Source organism: Triturus cristatus, chromosome 5_2 (genome assembly GCF_964204655.1).
Source record: "Triturus cristatus chromosome 5_2, aTriCri1.1, whole genome shotgun sequence".
Classification (NCBI taxonomy): domain Eukaryota; kingdom Metazoa; phylum Chordata; class Amphibia; order Caudata; family Salamandridae; genus Triturus; species Triturus cristatus.
In genome coordinates, this window is record NC_140588.1 from 568,884,680 (window position 1) to 568,904,672 (window position 19,993).

At 45.4% G+C, this 19,993-nt stretch overlaps 1 protein-coding gene across 2 annotated transcripts in view; it reads left to right on the plus strand.

The window, feature by feature from the left end:
- LOC146825650 (protein AF-10-like) overlaps positions 1 to 19,993 on the plus strand; it is a 1,293,306-nt gene that overhangs the window by 443,853 nt on the left and 829,460 nt on the right. For both annotated transcript variants that reach the window (XM_085607649.1, XM_085607650.1), the window contains exon 7: positions 2,233 to 2,337. In XM_085607649.1, the coding sequence (XP_085463775.1) occupies positions 2,233 to 2,337 (105 nt within the window). The remainder of the gene's footprint in view (positions 1 to 2,232; positions 2,338 to 19,993) is intronic.

Here is a 19,993-nt window from a genome sequence, read left to right on the forward strand (position 1 = left end):
AGAGAGAGAGAGAGATCGCGAGAGAGAGAGAGAGAGAGATCGCGAGAGAGAGAGATCTCGCGAGAGAGAGAGAGAGAGAGAGAGAGAGAGAGAGAGAGAGAGAGAGAGAGAGATCGCGAGAGAGAGAGAGAGATCGCGCGAGAGAGAGAGAGAGATCGCGCGAGAGAGAGAGAGAGATCGCGCGAGAGAGAGAGAGAGATCGCGCGCGAGAGAGAGAGATCGCGCGAGAGAGAGAGATCGCGATCGCTCTTCGAGTCAAGTCTTTACGCAGGCTGACATTTGTTATGGTTGATTGATAGCTGTGTTGCCTTGTGAATTAAAATAAAGACATTTGCACAATGTTTGCCAGGGCCTTGTACATGGTGTTCAGGGAGACACGATAATGTTCTTGCTAAGTGGAATCTGTAAGCAAAGAAGTTTCAGAGAAACTAATCTGGCATTATCATGCATGCAAATGTGTGTCAAAAATAATTGTGTGAAAGAAAAGTCAATTTAAACGTGTACATTTAGAAAGATGGTCGTGTTTCTTCCTGGGCCCAACCAAAACATGACACTACCGGCAACCATGACAAACAGTCAGCCGCCTTGTTAACCAAACCAGGAATGTACTATACTTGAAAATGTAATTCCTCAAAGCCTCCTCTCCAACACTTGAGTCTAGGGGTAAACCTTTGAATGCATGAATAGTGTTCTTCCACTTAACTGCCCTAGGTGCAAACACAACTACCTTTTCTTCACCACCATCCACTCAATTGAATACTTCACGCAAACCCTTAAGACTGGCATCAGTTGTTAGTGTTTTTTTTCTAGTGTCAGAGTGACCATGAGTAGGCATTTTACTGATTCTATGCTTCACTCCCCTGAACGCTACATCACACTTCTTGAACCATGCAAACCAAGCGCCTTTTTTGAGCCGCAGTCTGATGGGTTCCACTACACTAGCAAATTCTCTTATACATTTCAAATAGAACTCTTCATGTCCAAGGAACGACCTCACTTGCTCTTTATTTCAGAGAGTGGGAGCATTCACAATACTATCTGCCAACTCAAATTTGGGTTGATGCCCAAGTATGTGACTGACATTACTCCAATTTTGCACTGCTGCTTTTTACTGTAAGGCTCTTGTCTGCCAGTCTTCTAAATACTTTCCTCAAAATGGCATCTTGCTTGCACACATCTTTACTATACATAAGAATGTCATCCTGAAAAAATAAGATGTTAGTTACTTCTTCAAGAATCATCTTCATTATTCCCTCAAAACAGGCTGCAGCCGAGGCTAGCCCGAACGGCATCCTCACAAATCGATAAGCACCCAGTGGATTAAAATAAGAGGTCAAATGCTTTGAATCCTGGTGCAGTTGTGCCTGGTAAAATGCAGAGGAGAGTTCTAGTACACTAAAAATCTTTGCTCCCTCCAACATGGTAATGGTTTTAGCAATTTTCTGGAGTGGTTGGCGATCCACCCAGATTCACTCATTGAGACCTCTCAAGTCCAGACACATCCTAATGGACTTCCCACCATCCTTGGGTGCCAATACCGCGGGGGCCAACCACTTTGGCGATTTGATCTCTTCAATGACCTTCAAAACCCAACAATCTGTTCAGTTTCCCCCCTCAAAGGTTGGAGCATAATATTAAGAACCTTCCATTCCTTGTGCACACAAGTTTTGGCATCTTTCCTTTGCACTACACGATGCTCAAAGTCCTTGAGTAGCCCCAACGTATCACTGCATACCTGCAGAAACTCTTATTAGAATTTTTCACCACCTCCACAATCATTTCTCCTTACGGAGAAAAGAATAGAAAATGTTTTGCACAATTTCCAGATTCTAGAGTGGTACTCTGCGAAAAGCCTTCAGATGTCATGTGACATTCCTGCCTGGGAAGCAGCGACTGCATTACGCCATTGGAAATGTTTGTGATATTTCCAAACGTACATTTACAGCTGAGCACAAGAGTATATGTTCTACTTTTTCATGCACCCCAAGCTCAAATCCCTGCGCTTTGTTGTCTAAGACCTAGCACTGTGCTATATCTTTTTAAGCTGATCAGACCAGACCTACATCTCACTTCTGTAAAGAAAACTTACCGTTTTCATTTTAGAAAGTTTTCATAGACTAAAAATTGTATTGTAGATAAACATTTCTGTAATTAGGAATAGAAAGCTTTATCACAGAAATTAGCCCCTGTTGATATAGTCAAAGAAATTATGCAAACCTGTTTATGTTTTAGGGATTATATGCAAATTATGGAAAGAAGACACTGCCACAGCTAAAAAAGGCAGGATGTCAACGAAAAGTTATCCTTCCACCAAAAAGAGGAAAAGAACGATGCAAAGTAAGTCTTGTATGCTATCTAAATTACTATTGTTAAATGAGGATTGCTTGCAGCCTTTTTGTGTTCGAAATAAGTGAGCTGTATTGGTTGGAGTTGTTTGTTGTGCAGTTCTTTTAACAAATGAGGTACTCTTATTCGAGGTTCTCTCCTAATTAGAAGAAGTGTCAAAAACGCCCACAAGTTGGCGAAGACCAGAAGATGTGCATTGAATCTTTGAAATTACAATATAGCTGCCAGTAACAAGCAAGCCAAGCGCCTTGCACCTTCATGTGCTCCCTCTACTAAATCTCACCACATTTGAACATTAAAACCCTTGTGGTCTATGCATGCATACAAGACATTCATAAATCACACCACCTTCCACACTGGTATGTCCCATCCTTTATAAAAATTGCCCACCTCTCCTTTTTAAGCTCAAAGGTTACCAAACTACACACATAATATACCACATTTCTCACAGTCTTACTATAGCTTGTCAAGAATAACCCAAAGTTATTCCATAAGAGAATGGTGAAAGCTTGTCATCCATATATCTTAACCACTGGATTCATGACGATTATCATTACGACTCTTTTGCTGTTCTACGCTATCCACATGCTTTTCAGTCGAAATGAATCCACAAAGTCTGCTTAGTACTCCAGACTCACCACTCACAACCAACCCAGCTTCTGTAACCGCTAACGCAGCGTCACACGGAACTTCCAAACATATACCCATCCATCTGATTTAAATGTAGCATTGGATCTGCATTGCTTTGGGAAGGCAGGTTTGTTTAATCTCTTTTTAAGGAGTGAGATGGGAGAGGCATGGATATTTTATTCTCTTTAGCATCATATAAGAAGTTGATATAGTGAGGAAACACTGTTTAAACCTTTATTGACATTGTGTATCTTGAAGCTGTTCTTGTTTTAATTTGGCCTGGACCCACAATGAGTTTGACCATCTGCCATTTGATATCAATATATCTTTCAGATAAACTGTAGAAATCATTTTGAAATTGCAGGACCATACTAGTATAATCACTTATTTGAATTACAGGAGGTCACTCTCTGAAATGTATATTGGCCTTGTTCAGTAGTCAAAAACATATGCTCTGCTTTTAAAGTTAACTGGGCACAAAGGGCTTTTGAGTAGGTGCACCGAGGACCTGTCCTAGCCGGAGTCAGCTAACCATTAAAGCTTTAGGATAGTAGATTGTAAAATGCATTTACTTCTTGCTAGTGGAAGGGCAATATCTTATTGCATTACAGACTAGCAGGTGTAGTCCATATGACTATTAATGTGTAGATACCACTGACTGCCGTGTGGATGCTGACAGGCAAATGGAGCGTGGAGTAAAAAGGAGGTGGTACGTTGTCTTAATCCATAAAAAATATTACGCATTTCTGGAAGGCAACAGCGGGCCTCTTTTATGCCAGAAGATTATAGTGCATCATGTACTTGCAGATGGCTGTAAGTATGCCAAAAACATACAGATTGAGACATACAACCAGAAAGTCAATGAATATATTTGTGTGGACAGCCATGTACAAAATTCTGACGTCTCTAAAATGAATTTCTCCAATGTACCCAAAGTGTGCAATCTCTATTTCTTTCCAGAGAACAACTTCACAAGACAAGCTATGTAATGGAAAAAAAAACCCTATTGGCCAAGTCACAAACTGATTGTTAATGAAGAATATCATAAGAATGGCTTCGCCCTTTGGAGAGAGCCCTTCGTAGTTTAGTTCGTATTGAAAAACATTAGTAGCAGTGTGTGTCCTCTGTCTTGCAATGATGAGGCGAAGGTAAGAGGACTGGCAGTGGAACAGATCTGAACTGTGCATGGTAGATCAGATGATAGCGGCGGTATTTCTCATCAAAATATGTTTTTCAATTATAACTTAAGTACAGCAGGCATACATGGTTTCAAATAGCCCAGCATTAAACAATTCAAATAAAGCTGTGGTCACACAATGTCAAACTTAGGGTATCAGAGAAATTCCAGTGCCAATCTGCCCCTCTCCCTTTTAGGTCACCCTCACCATCAATCTATCTGCATGTACGTGGACTGACCGCTTAAAGGGCTAAAGTAACAATTGATGGACAGAATGCAGAGCAATGTCATACATTTTCCCCAGTAGAGAGATCTGGGCTTAAATCCATCGTTTTTTTGCTCACCATGCCGTTCAAGTTTAAACCCAGCCATATGCAAATCAGTCTTGACCCTGTGCCCAATGGGAACAGTCCAACCCGAACTGCCAGGCCAGGTCCTCCCTGGACTGGAAACAAGCATCCTATGACCAGTTTTGGGGTTTCACCCTTCATCAGTCAGGATAGCTTGACTCCAGTGGCATGGAGAGCAAGGGACCCATGTCTGGGCATACACGTCCCACTCGGGGTGACAAATGCAAAAACAACAATTGATGGACAGAATTCAGAACAATGTCCTACATATGCACCGATATTTAGTCAGGTAGACATCTCTATTAAACATTTCTGGAGAGAGGGAAAACAGGAATGGACCTTCTCCTAAGAAAGAGAAGGTTCACCCAGGGATGGAAATAAGGGGAAAAACCAACAAACATGAGGGAGCACCAGTAATGGGTGCAAACTCGGATGTGAGAGGGACCCTTAGCTGCCCTTGCCAGACATTGAGATACAAGGGAATGGAGTTTATATGCTCTTTCTTTCTTACATTGAACTGGAAATGTAACTATTGTGCAAGTGTAGCCCAAAAGAGTATTTTCTCAGCCTAGTCTGTTTGCCTGTACCTCTAAGGAACATTGCCCAGTGTGCTACTGTTTCTATTCCCATCGTCTGTGATATGTACAGACTCTTCGTTGGGAATGTGAATTTAATTTCTTATTCTTTAATCCAAATGGTGTGTAAATACATTGAGCTCTGACACTTTTTCGGATAAAGTATAAAGCTGAGATGGATGCCTTCAGCCTCTGCGGAATCTTCTGAAGTCTAATTATATATTATAACTTATAGACTTTACATGGACATGGGCTCTGACTTCGGGATAAAAGGAGTGGCATAACTTGATATATGAGTACTTCGTCCAAAAGTGTGAACCAGGAAGTTACTTATTACAGGGGGTGTGCACCCAATTTACGGCAGCAGGTAAATCCTTTCACTTGCGATATAATGCATTAAGCTGCCTCCAGCAAAAGACTATTCTATGTCTTCTGTGTCCAAGTTCAGTTCCAGATCACTTCAAAACCAAGTGTATTCATACCTTAGTTCATAAGACATATTACCTCTATAATTCAATCAGTCAAAGATTAATATAAAATTACATTTTATAATACAAAGTAAATAGCATTAAAAAAGCATATCATGTACAGTGTTCATAAATGTTACTACTGCACGTCATGTCTAAAAAGCTCATGTCAGATAAACGTAGCTGGGCTTGCATATGAATCTCAATACCATATTTGATTAAAATTGGTTTTGAAAATCAACATCTTGTATGCCTTAATACTAATGACAATCAAGTGGTGTAAGAAGAATTAAAAAATTATTTCCTAAGCCACGATTATATTTTTCATCTGTTGTATAAGAATGGTAAATATCTGTCCTGATTCTTCAAAATGATTTGTCGGGTACGAATTAGTGAAAGACAAGGTATAAGGATAAGTTATTTCTCTGTGCCAAGAATTAATAAGTAACATTATTGAACTCTTTCTAGCCAGATGTTTAAAATCACCTTTTTTTGATTCAGAGTGAACATAGTTTAAAAAAATAATTGTCTTTTTATTGAACATCTGCTCAGCTTACAGAAACTGGTTTACATTGGAAATTGGTGATCGTAAGTACAAAGAATTACAATATACCACAAGTTTAGTGTTCATAGGTTTTGGGTAAGCAATCAATACCTCTTTCCACAACACTTCTCTTTCTACATAATACACAAATCCAAAGAAAGGCTCCACATGAATGTCACTTAAGCTCTTCCATAGTACATATTCAGTAACCTCTTCCACAAGCCCCAAACTTTTTCCTATTTCCGTTGCCATCCTCAACTTTGATACACCACCTTTTCAGCTACACAACACCAGTCAAGATCAGTTTTGCAACCTGTCACACTCCAGGGACAGTTTGAACTTCAGGCCCAGGCTATATTGATTTTTGTCACTAAGGCTGCAAACATCAGCCATATTTTGTGACGCTTCCACCACACCTCCTCCCCGGTCATCAATAGTATATGCCACCTTGTCTCTAGTGGAATGTTCAGACTATCACCCTGGCCATAAACTGTGTCACCTCTCACCAGTACTGTTGAATTTTGGGACAGTCCCAGAGAATCTGAAAGAACGATCCCACTGCTCCACAGCCACTGGCACATTGGTCTGAATTGCAGTGTCCCAGCCTATACATAAGTACTGTAAAGGAGTAGGATCTGTGAAGGATACATAATTGTAATTGCAAACGTGCACAGATAGTTACCTCTGTAGGACTCTGATTTGCCTCTATCCATTCGTCATCCTCCAGCATCCCTCTGTCAGTTTCCAATGCCTCTCTCCAAGCCCCCAGGAGTTCTAGTGAATTGTTCATGATCTTCCTGTATGTTAAGGAATAGACTTTATCTATCATCGGGTCTAGTAATAGTCTATCCTCCATGGGCGGGTATTCCGTCAGTTGTTCCCCTTTGAGCACATGTCAGTTATCTGATATTCTGCCTTCAGATCGTCGAAAGGAATTATTGCTTGGCTCCTCCAGACATCCCCAAGGTGATCAATACCCAGGAGTCCCCATTTATGGAATCCCGGTAGGTTCCCTGCTTCCTTAAACAGGTCACTATCCCACAGCGTGTCTTCCCCGTATGTTTGTCCTCTCACCCAAGGAGCTTAGTGGCCTCCTGCCAATCATGGACTACTGCTTGTATTTTTAGTGGCAATTGCTGTTCTCACTTCCTACGGTAAAGTACCTCAGGTTATCCTCTTTTTCCATCAAGAGATGATCCACTCTATAGGCTTGTTTCTCCTTATCTGCGAATACCCAGTCATTAATTATAATCAGCTGGGCAGCCCATTAGTATTTCCTAATGTCGAGAAAGGCCAGACCGCCTTCGAACATTCCGTAGCCCTATCCTCAAACTGCCTCCATCCCATAGGAGTTTGTGCAGCTCACTGTCCACTTTTTGGAAGAACTCAAGTTGTATTTTGTAAGTCCTAGAGCAAGCGTGGCAGGGCCATCATCTGTAATAGGACTGCCCTACCCATCAGACACACCAACCGCTTTCTCCAGTGTGTTACACCCCTTCGTAATTTTTCTAGCTGTGTGAGTAAGTTATCAGCCAAAAATACTTCAACATTTTGTAATATTTGAATGCTAAGGTATTTAAACTTTCCTATTATCGTCCGGGGTAGTTGACGGGCCATAAGGGGTGAGATTGCCCAGAGAGAAGAAAAACGAGAGATTTATCCCAGTTGATGCCCAGAGTAACTGCCAAACAATTGGAATATGTGAAGTAAGCTGTCTACTGTGAGGGGTGGGGGGCTGTGTAGCATACAGCAATAGGTACGCGTCATATAAGGATATGTGTTCCTCCCAGTCTCCTTCACCAGCCATGCCCAACACTTGCAGGTCTTGGCGGATCCAGTCAGCCAAAGGTGCTAGCGCAAATAGAATGGGGGACAGTGGGTACTTCTGTTTTGTGTACTTATGTAGGGCTAATGAGCGGGAGACTGTACCATTTACCGGCACCCTCGCCATGGGGTCATTAAAGAGGAGTTTAATCCATGCGCAGAAGCGTGTGTCAAAGCTCAACCTCTCCAGGACAGAAAACAAATACGGCCATTCAATGCTTTCAAATGCCATTCGTGCATCCAACGATAGCAGCACCGATCCCTCCTCTCGCCTATGTCTTGGCAAGTGCATCACCCTTGTCCAAGATTCAATCAGGTACTTCTATGCAGTATAAAACCGGATTGGTCTGGGTGGACCACGGATGATAGCCTATTCGCGAGGGAGTTCGCCAGTACTTTGGCCTCTTAAGTTTTGAACTGAGATGTGCCGGTATGAATTGCAGTTCTCAGGGGGCTTACCCTTCTTCTGAATGACTACTATGATGGCAAGTCAGTGGTCCTCAGGTAGGCAGCATTCTTTCACATGCATGAATCATTACCCTTCATCGAGATGGGAGATCCCTCGGCAAAATATTCAAGCAGTGCTTCAAACACTTCATATATATGGTCCAAGGCCATCTAAACAGTAGCCTATCTATATCAGTTTAAAAAAAAAGGACCAAATGTTGGCATCTAGCCAATCAGCTGTTAGCTCTCTCTAGAACACTCCCAGCAGAGGCAAACCCTCCTCAGATTTTCACCGCATGTCGTGCGGAATGGAGTCTCTCTGCTTGAGTGCTACTCAGTTTTTCTCTTCATCAAATCTGGACATCATGTCAGACAAAAAAGGCCTTTTCCGCCCTTGTAAAACCTGTGTTAAGAAAAGGGTACATGTGGATGATTCACACAAGGAATGTATTTATTGAACAATTCAATGCATGAGGTAAGAGATTTTAAGATCTGCCGCACCTTCTCAAATAAGACCCTCATGGACGAAGAGGGAAGGTTGTTATTGTGGCTTCAAACCACTAAACAACAGTCACATTCTTCTGATGAAGAACAAGACAGAGCCTCTACATCCCATAAAAGGGTCAGATCCAAGGGCAGTTCCTCAGGTGAAGGAAGAAAACATCGTAAGACTTCCCAGGACTCAAAGGCTTCAAGTAGGGAGAAGGTTACCAAGCACGCCTCTGAGCTGGTGTTATCTGTGCCCTCTACACCTATCAGGAAGGAAGGAGATTGTCCTGGAGCCTCCTCAACAGATCCTGTGAGTAAGAAAACCTTTAAAAAGTCAGTTAATGACAATTTCTCTCTTGTCAACGACATTCTGTGTGACATCGCCGTCATCGATGGTAACTGTGACGACGATAACGGACTCTTCAACGAGTGGCCCGCCGACAGAGAGACCATCGACGAAGACACCGTAGACGAAGATACCGTCAATGACCCCGTTGACGATGTAATTTCCTTTTCCTGTAGTTTCTGTACCATTGACGCCAACGAGGATTACTCCAGTCACCAGAGAAACCAAGACATTCCTACGGCTATGCATGCAGCAGTATAGCAAAGTTTCACCATTGCTTCTGTCTCATCTGTTTGAAGGTTATGTGGAAGAGGATGATGATGATGGCCTTAATGGGGTGACTCACTGCCCATCTGTGCTTCATGTGAAATGTCAAGAGGATGACGGCGAGGAGGATGAAGACTATCATGATGAGACACAATATTCCCAACAAGGGTATATGGCTCCGCGTCACAGTTATCAATATAGCTTTCGACGAGAACCATGACCCGGGGACATGGCCCATCTGCCACCATCGTTGATTGAAGATCTTCAGGCCATGTTGACGGATTATGGAAACAGATGTCCACCGCAGCAAAATCAGCCAGCCAGACAGACCGGTACCTCAAGTGGATCCTACAGTTACACCAACCAGGTCCTCAACCGCCTGACACACCTGTGAATCTGCCGGGACCAGGAACAGCTGACCGTGGAGCACAAGACACTTCCTCCTCGGAAGAGGATAGAGAGGAAGGTGAGCTGCCCGATCCAGTATCTACTCCTGACCCTTGGGATGACTGTTATTCCAACTCCATCTTCTCCTCCACAACTGACATCAGACTCTCCTCTGGAAGATATTGGGAGATTTCATAACCTTATGCAGAGGGCAGCCAGCAGGTTTCATCTGCCTATTGCAGTAAAACAGACTGAATGTTTCCTATACAACTAAAAGGAAGACACAAGGAAATTGGTAAGCTCCATACCTATTATAGACCATATATGGCAGGAGGGCATCAGGATAATGAAAACACCAGCGTCCATACCACCGGTGCTGTCCCGTGTTGAGAAGAATTATAGTGCTCCAGGTGACTCTCCATCTTGCCTCATTGGGCATCCTAAGCCGGATTCGGTCATCTCTCAGGCTGCACCCCTACGGGTTTCCGGGGACCGGCTTGGCATTCCCATTGATGGAGTGTGCCACCTGATGTCCATCTATGCAGATGACATACTCCTATACTTACAAGACCTGACCGCTGATAATGCCCCTCTCCCTAATATACTTGCCACCTTTAAGCAACTGTCAAGACTGGCCATAAACCCTGAGAAATCGACGAGCTATTTCTTCCAGGAGGCACCACATCTAACCCGCCTGCAGTTCGGCACCTATACGCTACCGGTCAATCCTACCACATTTAAGTACCTAGGTGTCCTGGTCTACAGAACACAGGAGGATCAAATTGAGGGCAATATACAGCGAGCAATAACGGGGCTCCGTGCTAGTGTAGGGTTTTGGTCCTCTCTGCCTTTTTTGGTAATGGGACGGATTGCTATCTCAAAAATGGTGATGCTGCCTCGCCTATTATATTACTTTGTGAATCTACCCGTGATCCTCCCACAATCCATTTTTAACACATTAAATACGATACTGGTGAGTCTTATCTGGGCTGCTGGCCGCAGACGAATAAGTCTTCGAAAGCTCCAGCTGGCAACACACAATGGCGGTCTGGGAATCCCTGACTTCCGAGGCTACTACTACGCAAGCCAGCTCCAGTGGCTTTCATACTGGACTGCAGGGAGGAATTTGCAGGAGATTGGGTTTACGTTTCAGAGGCTAGATCGAGGGGAATTGCATTCCTTGTTGCTACCGAAGGCTAGGATTCCCCCGGATTGCCCTCCCCTTCTGAAGACTGCCCTATTATGTTGGAGGAAGGCCCTATCTTATACATCTATGGTACTCCTGTACGCCGCGAACATCCCATCCTCGGTATCCCTACAGCGCAGGGTAGACTCACGAAGGCCAGACTACGAGACTGGACAGACAATGGGGTTGAGGGAGTAGGGGCGTTCTTTGGGGACGGCACCATGCTAGATCACGACTCTTTCATACAGGCCACGGGGGCACCCCCTCGCTTCTATCTCTTACACGCTGCTGTAACGCATTATATCAGAACCACTTGGGCCCCGCAGAGGAATGAACCCCCACAACACGATTTGGTACACCTATTATACTATATGGGACCCGGGGGGCACTTAGTACGTTGGCTATACACCGGAATCAGGGCACATGCAGCAATTCCACTTACTTCCCTTAGGGCGCTGGTGGAGGACTCTGAAGTTGAGATTACGGATAAAGCATCAAATAGTATGCTGGAACACCCCCAAAAAGTATCGCGTAATGCAAAACTCAAATTTATCCAGACAATGATCCTTCATAGGTCATACCTCACCCCGAAAAAGATAAATCGCATGTTTCCAGATTCCCTGCACTACTGCCCCCGTTGTAGGGGATACGAGTCGGACTTTATTCATATGCTGTGGCCGTGCCCCTGCATACGGGGCTACTGGGGGAGAGTCCGCAATTCATTGACGAGGGTAACGCAGCTCTCGGTTCCGGATGAGGTCCTAAACTGCCTAGTGGGCCTTCATCGGCGCTCAGGGGTGCAGAAGGTGCGGTTACGGTTCTTTGACCTAGCACTCATTTTAGCGATCCGAGTACTTACTATGAGGTGGAAGTCCCTCAGATGCCCGGGGGTCGCTATTTGGCAAACTGACATGATTCAGTGGGGACGGGCGGAGGGTGCAGCTCTTCGCAGAGAAGAAGAGAAAGGGCTAAGGAAGCATCCTATCTCACTGGAGTGGGAGGCTATGATAATTGAACTGGAAGCACTTGATCTATCTCCTACATAAGCTAACCTGACCCAGCAATACGCATCGACGCCTTATGGCCTCACGAAGTCGGGCCCTGAGACCCGATCAATTATGTTCTTGCTATGAAACTTACACCCCCTAGGAGAATAATGTACATAGACCAATTATGATCACCGTGTTAGTTGAAGTAAGAACGACCAGGAGTGGGGTAGGGAGGGGGGGGGAGCAATGAGTTTGAATAAGCTTTATTAGTTGAATGTTAACATATACAACTTTGTAATGACACTCACGAGAGAACATTTTCTACTGTTTGCTTAGTAGCATTATTGCCACAGAACGCGACCCTTAGCTTCCTTTAGTATTTTCTTGTTTTATAGGACAATGGAAACATACTTTCTGTGGGGGCACATACATTGTAATTGATGTACTAAGGGCAAAGGAAAAAACAGACTGTATAGACTGCATATTGCCTATGTTATGTATTTGACACATTGCGGTCATCAATAAAGTGTTATAAAAAAAAAAATCTCTCAGGCTGCACAAAGACGATCTAAAAATCATGATACCCCGATTACTACTCCCCCGGATAAGGGAGTGCATAGAATGGACATTATAGGAAAATGATTTTCTTCGATGGCAGCTGTGACAATCATGGCAGCGAATGCTCTAGCCGTTATCGGCCGCTATGACCACCAAATCTGGTCTGACATGGCAGGGCTTATAGACCTTATCCTTGAAGATAAAAGGCAAGAGGCACGTAAGATACCGCTGGAAGGTGAGCGTGCAGTTTTTGAAACTATTGACTGTGCCCTTGACGTGGCCAATACTGGCTTTAGACAACTGGCGGGAGCTGCTGTGCTCCGACTTTAAGGATGGCTGAAAGCAACCACCTTTAGACTTGAGGTACAGACGAAGGTTCTAGATATGGCTTTCAACGGTGAGTCACTCTTTGAAAAGAGCATAGATGAGGCACTATTGGCAATTGTCGTTGGGCGCTCTACAATACAGAAGGGTACAGTTCAGAGGTGCTAGAGGGCGAGGATTCGCCACTTACAAAGGAGGTTACCAGATGGCTCAGCAACATCAGCCATACCAGTCTCAAAATCGAGAATATTCTAATCCTCCATTTTATCGCCAACCATCTACAGCTTCTCTCGCCAGGGAGGCTGCAAGCGAACACCTCAACAAGACCTTGACTCAGGCAGAAATCAATATTCACTTCAGGCTACCAGTCCCTCTCCCCTGCCAGCCTGTGGGTGTGAAACGCTCCAGGTGTGTACACCAATGACACGAAAGAGCATCAGATCGCTGAGTGTTGGACCTTGTCACCACCGGTCACACTCTTGAATTCCCTTCAGCGCCCGCCAACTGCTCCACCCAAGGGTCCCCTTCCCCCTCGTCTTCACTTACTACGAAAGGAAGTCTTGGCCATGCTTGTCAAAGAAGTGATGGAGGAGGTGCCAAACTCTCAAAAGGGAAAAGGTTTTCATTCTCGTTTTTTCCTAATAAAAAAGAAATGATGTGGAATGATTATGGACCTAAGGAATCTCAACAAGTTTCTCAAGAAACAGACGTTCAGAATGGCAACGCTTTCCGACATCCTGGGCCGCTTCAACAAAGGAGATTTCATGACTTTGCATAACATCGAAGACACATATTTTCATATCCCAATCCATCCAAAACATTGGAAATTCTTAAGATTCACGGAGGCTGGTACCTACTATCAATTCAAAGTACTTCCGGTTGGCCTCAAAGCAGGGTCACGGATCTTCACCAGGTGCCTGGCGGCAGTAGCTGCTGCCCTGCGATCTCAGGGGCTTTAAGTTTTCCCTTATCTCGACGACTGGCTGCTCAAAGCAGCAACAGCACAGGAGGTCAGTCAAGCAATGATAACTTGCCTTAACATGTTCAGGATGTTGGGGCTCACTCTAAACAAGGAGAAATCGTTGTTGCATCCAACTCAAGTAATATCCTTTCTGAGAGCGTCCAAAGACATCATTCAATGCAGAGCGTTCCTATCTAACGAAAGACAGATACGTCTGCAAATGCTTGCAAAGACCATCTGCAAAAAAGGGTCAGTTTCTGTGCAAATGTACAAGTCGTTCCTGGGGATGTGCTCTTCAGCAATAAATCTGGTGCCACTAGCCAGACTGAAGATGAGGCCTCTTCAAGAAGAACTGCAAGAACAGTGGCAGAAGGGTTCGAGATCCTTCAAGGACGTAATTTGAATGACTGCATGGATGGTAAAAGCACTACAATGGTAGTTTCATGCATCAAATATTTTACAGGCCTTACTTTTCTACAAATCACCCCAGATTTCATACTAACAACGGACTCCTCCTTGGAGGGCTGGGAAGGTCGAAGCTCATTCGCCTGCAGCCCTCCATCTGTTATCAAGGGACAAGGGCCAAGCAAATCATCCAGACCTACACTCTCTTAATTTGCACACATGGATCCTGAATTGTTAGAATTCAGAGACCTGGATATCCCGCAGGAGTGCAGGGAAGTTGTTGCCAAATCCCGAGCAGGCAGCACTATCAAGACATATTGTTTAAAATGGAAGCAATTCTGTTTCTGGTGCAAATAACCTTCACCCTCTCCAAGCACCTGCTGAGCTGATTTTGCTGTATCTTCTCTCTCTGGCTAAACCAGGTCTCACTTTCTCTTCAGTAAATGTTCACCTGACGGCAATTTCCCGTTCTAGGAAATCTCCTCAAGCTCCTTCTCTCTGTGCATCTAGTCTTATAAAGCAGTTCATGAGAGGTCTCTTCCGTGCATTTCCCTCGGTGCGTGAGCCTCCTCTGGAATAGAAACTTAATTTAGTCCTGGCACAGTTGATGAGACAACCGTTTGAACCAATTGACAAAGCAGAGGTCAAGTTTCTCACAAGGAAGGTAGCCCTCCTACTGGGTCTTACATCTGCCAGGCGAGTGAGCAAAATACAAGCCTTTACAATCAAGGAACCTTTTCTACATTTCACTGAAAAAATGTAGCTCTTCGAACAAACCCGACTTTTATCCCAAAAGTCCCGACACAGCTTCGTCTCAAAGAACCGATGATATTGCAATCTTTCTTTCCAAACCCATCGAGTCCAGCAGAACGGATTTTGCATACATTGGATATTAAAAGATGTTTAAAGTGCTACCTACACAAGACAAATGACATAAGGAAAACAGATCAGCTACTGGTTGCTTACGGACAAGGAAAAGCAGTAACTAAGGCCACAGTCGCCATGTGGGGCTCTTCCGTGATCCAGTTCTGTCACGAAAAGGCTAACAGGCCTCTGACAACAAGAACTAAAGCACACTCTACCAGAACAGTTTCTACATCAGCAGCTTTGTTTGCTGGAGTGACATTGGACAAGATATGCCATGCTGTGATATGGAAGAATGTCCACACTTTTACGAGACATTACTGTCTACAATCTACACAGTGTGACGATGCAGCTGTGATGCAGGGGTGAGCGACCCCGCTATCTGCCTCCGCATATTCCATGTGGTCCCTAAACAATGACCGCGAATCACTACTTTAAGCGCATCCCATTCCACCCGCGCGTCGCTCGCTGTGCCCTCATTGAGTTCGGAATAGGAGAGGAGCGCGTTTTCCACTGAAGAGCGGAAGTCGGGATCTTCCAGCGCCGTAGGCTGGAGTCGCCACGTGGGTATGGGAGGACGACCCGCATCCCAGCTAAGTCGGAGCCTCAGGGGGTTATGATCAGAGTGCGTGCGCCCCAAATATTCTGCGCTCTCCACCAGCGGCAGCAGCGCCGGGGATCCCACTATCCTATCCAACCGCACATGTAGGTAATGCTTAGGTGAATAATTGGAATAGATTCGATCTGTGGGGCACCGAGTACGCCAAATATCTAGTACCCCCCATTGTGAAAGCCAGTTGACCAATGCACGGGCCGTGGAGGCAGCGGCCGCCGCACGGAGCGGAGGGAACGACCTGTCCAGGTGCACATCTAAGACAGAGTTAAAGTCCCCTCCAATCAGCCAGGGAAGTCCGGCGTACGGCGTTACTGACAGCGACAGACGTGCGAGGAAGGGTATTTAGTCAACGTTCGGGGCATAGATCGAAGCCAGTAATACAAGATTGGCCATTCAGCCTTCCCCTTACCAATGTGTACCTACCCTCTGTGTCCACAGACGCGTCCTCGCTAACAAACGGGACGCCTGTTCTGACCCACACAAGGGTGCCCCTGGCGTGTGCCAAGTACACCGTGCCCTACACCTGGCCTCTCCAGCGCCGTCGCAACTTCTCTAACTCGGACTGTGTCATGTGCGTCTCCTGCAATAGTGCGATGCCGGCTGAGTGTCGCTGTAAGTAGGCGAAAACGGAGTACCTCCGCGCGGGAGTGTGCATACCCCGTATGTTCCACGTAATAATGTTAACACAGGTCATGGCGCAGCTGTGTTGTGTCGGGGGGGACCGGGCTCGGGGTTGGTGGTAGCCAGTTTGCGCTGCAGTGAAGGAAAGGAGCTGTGGTCTGAGGTAACAATATCAACATAACAATAACAAGTATTTAACGGCTGGGGCGAATCGCACGAGTGTGTCCGTCCAAACTTACGTAACCCTACGCGGGTGAAAACTAGGTCAGGGTGTGACCTGGGGGAAGTGGCGTGTGGATGAATGCTCGCCGCCGTTGTCCCCGTGTGCCATCCAAGTGTGGTGTGCCACTAAGGAGTGTTACCCAGTGGTGAGCGGTGCGACAAGTGAGGCGCAGGCAAGCGTCCCCCGGGGACCACCCCCATCTACCGTTCCCCCTTGGGAAAACCCATCCTGAACGAGCGGCTAGTTCCCCCTCCCAGGTCGGTAGGACCACTAGGCTAGTTCCAGGGCCCAGGCTCTCCCTCCACCCCCCATGGACATCAGGCAACCTCAAGATACTTGCACAAGCGATAGTCCTCAGGCCATCTCTCAGTCCAGGATACCATCCGCAGTCTGTGGGGTAACCACCGGCCCACCGAAAGCTTCAGAGAGGGTTGTCACGACTTTCCCTCTGATACTATTTGGAGTCACAATGGGTACCACAACATGTATTTAATGTATTTGCTTTGCAACTCTAGCTTCATCGCCTTGAAGCTCTGGCACTGGCGCTGCAGTTGTAGCATAAATCTGGGGAAAAAACATTATCGTCGCGTTTTCACACTATAGGTCTCCATGAGAGCGGGCTGCCTGTAGAATAGCTTCTCTGTCTTGATAGTTCAAAATCCTGGCAATGATCAAAAAGGGAGGTGTCCCAGGCTTCGCAACAGTCATCCTAATTGCGCGCTCAATTGTGAAGACGTTCGAGAGACGTTTGGGGAACAAGTGATTTGAGTACTAGGTCTTTCAAGAATAGACCTACACTAGTGCCCGCCCCTCCTGATATTCAAGTTTTGCTGCTATGGCTGTTGTTTTGTAAGGTATTTTAGTTGCTCTTTCAGTCTTTTTAACGTGGATGGGTGCTGGTTGATGTTCGATTTAGCCGTGGTCACTTTCTCAGAGATTTTACAGAAATCTGCCTTAAGTAAATTAACATCAAGGGTGACACCATCTGACTTTGGTTCGATATTGCCTTTCAAGTTGCTTATGGCTACCATGATGGAACTGAGGGAATATTCCACCATGTTCGCTTGCCCTGACAGCTGCCCTCCCCCTGCGTGGACATCCGCACAGCATGTTTGCCCATTTGTTAGTTTGAGCAGGCGCCGTTCCCTTGGGTTTCACCATAGTACTACCGGACATGATGGCCGGATTCGTATTTATGGTCAGAGTCTGACAGATAATTCTGTGCATCACAGATCCCCTTTATTTGTGCTCTCAATCAGGGCCCCTCTGATCTTGTGGTGCGGCTTTCAGAACCAAACATTAGGGCAAATCACAATGGGAGGTCCTGGTTTCTTAAAAGCACAGGGACTCAGGATAAGTCTCTAAGCCTAAGGGTCTGGCCCACTCTTTGCGGCTTCACACATCAAGTCTAGACTGCAGCTCCTTGCCTCACTGCAGCCCGTCGTCCCTCTATCAGTCGGATAGAATTTTATATAAGGGAAGACGGTGGACTCTATGGATGAATATGGAGAGTTGGTATAGTGACTGCTCCCCAGGCAGTTCCTATTTTTTTTAGTCTTTTGCTGCTGGAGCGACCATTATCAGTACTACGGGGACCCTCCATCCCGTGGTAGGTCGAAATTCACTAGGAGCAAACCACACCTGAGCCGCAGGACCAGCTTCAAGACCCAGTGCAGCCCGAGGCGGCACCCTGGTTTCAGGACTCCACCCGGGGTCTCACGTGGCCGGGCTGTACCAGGAATGCAGCGGCCTTAGGCCCCGGCTCATCCTCCAGCTCCTGCGGCAGACTGGCCGTCATCTCCCCTCTCTGCTTCTCGGTCAGTCTACGGAGAATCCAGAGATTCGGCTCTAGGGCAGGCCGGGCTGTCTGACCCACTCGCAACCCAGGCCGCAATGAGCCACTCAGCCCGGTCCGGCTCCAAGGTCACAGTCTGTCCCCTCAAGCAAGCAGGGGGAAAGAGCATTGTGCCTCATGATTCCAATCACTTCAAAACACCCTCCGGTCAGTGAATCCACATGCAGGGATGGATTGTTGAGTGGATTTAAGGAAACAGTGGCGGTTTAAGGTTGGAGCCAAGCCACGCCCCCCATAGTTCTATTTTTGACTAACTTTATGGAGAATCTAATTCTGTCATATTTGGATAAAAGTAATTGCATACAGTCATCATTTTCTTTTTTTTATATCCTGGGCCCACATTTATTAACTATTTAAATTTCCTTCTTGTAAAACTTGGTAATTTTCTATTGAGGAGCAGCTTATTCCAAAAATGCAAAGTTTTAAATCCTGCTTTACATCTAAACAATACCAGATTTACTTCCATGCTTATTGCTTGTACCATAGATGACTTGGGCAAGCAAACAAATGCTTCAAACATTACACTTCTATCGGGTCCAAGGACACTTTCCCACCTATGCAGAAACTGACTGCCCCTTATAAAATCGGGGACTAAACCATCACTTAATAAACTATTGGGACTTGTGAAAAAGAATGACTACCAAAATCATTGCGAAATTTCCTGAGACCAGCAAAAGATGTCAAGGCTTGTGTTTTTAACATCTCTGTATGCCTATTCCTGCTAAGATTCCTATTAAAATTCAGGCTCAATCACCTATAGGTAAAAACTTCATCAACTCTTATGTAACTGCAAGATCGTGAGAAAGACCTAATCTAATGCCTAAAAAACAGGTTTTTTTTCCCACATTTATCAACTTCATAAATTCTTAATAAACATTCTGAGAAAATTACTCTTTTTGTGCTCTCTCTTTTTAATACCTCAATGTTATTGCTGTTTTTTTAGACCCTGCACTGGGGCACTACTGTCCAGTGCCCAGTGTTGGATCGGACCCTTAAAACATGTAAAAATTAGCTAAAACTTGATTGATGTATTTAACTCTCCTGTGAGGTCATAGTATATGGTACAGAAACAACACTGATTGTATGTAAACTTAAATATCACCTGTGGACTGTAGCACATATTGTTCCATTTCCCAGTGTGGCAAGGAACACATGGACTCTGGCCTACTAAAATAGCTTGACTCCTGCAGTTTAAACCTGAAATCCAAACTGTCAAAATAATCCTATTGACGTCTCGGATATTGGAGGCAAGATGCGAGTTTCCCCGTCACCTACCTCCGCGGCGGCTCTGTATGAGATCGATAGTTTGAGACCCCCCCTTTGATTGCCTCCATTCTCCATGGTTCTGGCGACTCTGGGGGTCCGTGAGAGAGGCTCGGGTTGGTCTCCCTCAAACGGATGGTGTAAAAGTTGCCCGCTGAAAATCTCGGATCAAGCGAGGCGCTGGGAAAGCCTCGCTCGGTAACTGCTGACGGCGGCTGCCGGCTACGGGATTCCTGACGCAGTAGCGCGGCAGCTAGGCAACGCAGAAGCAGACGCCGG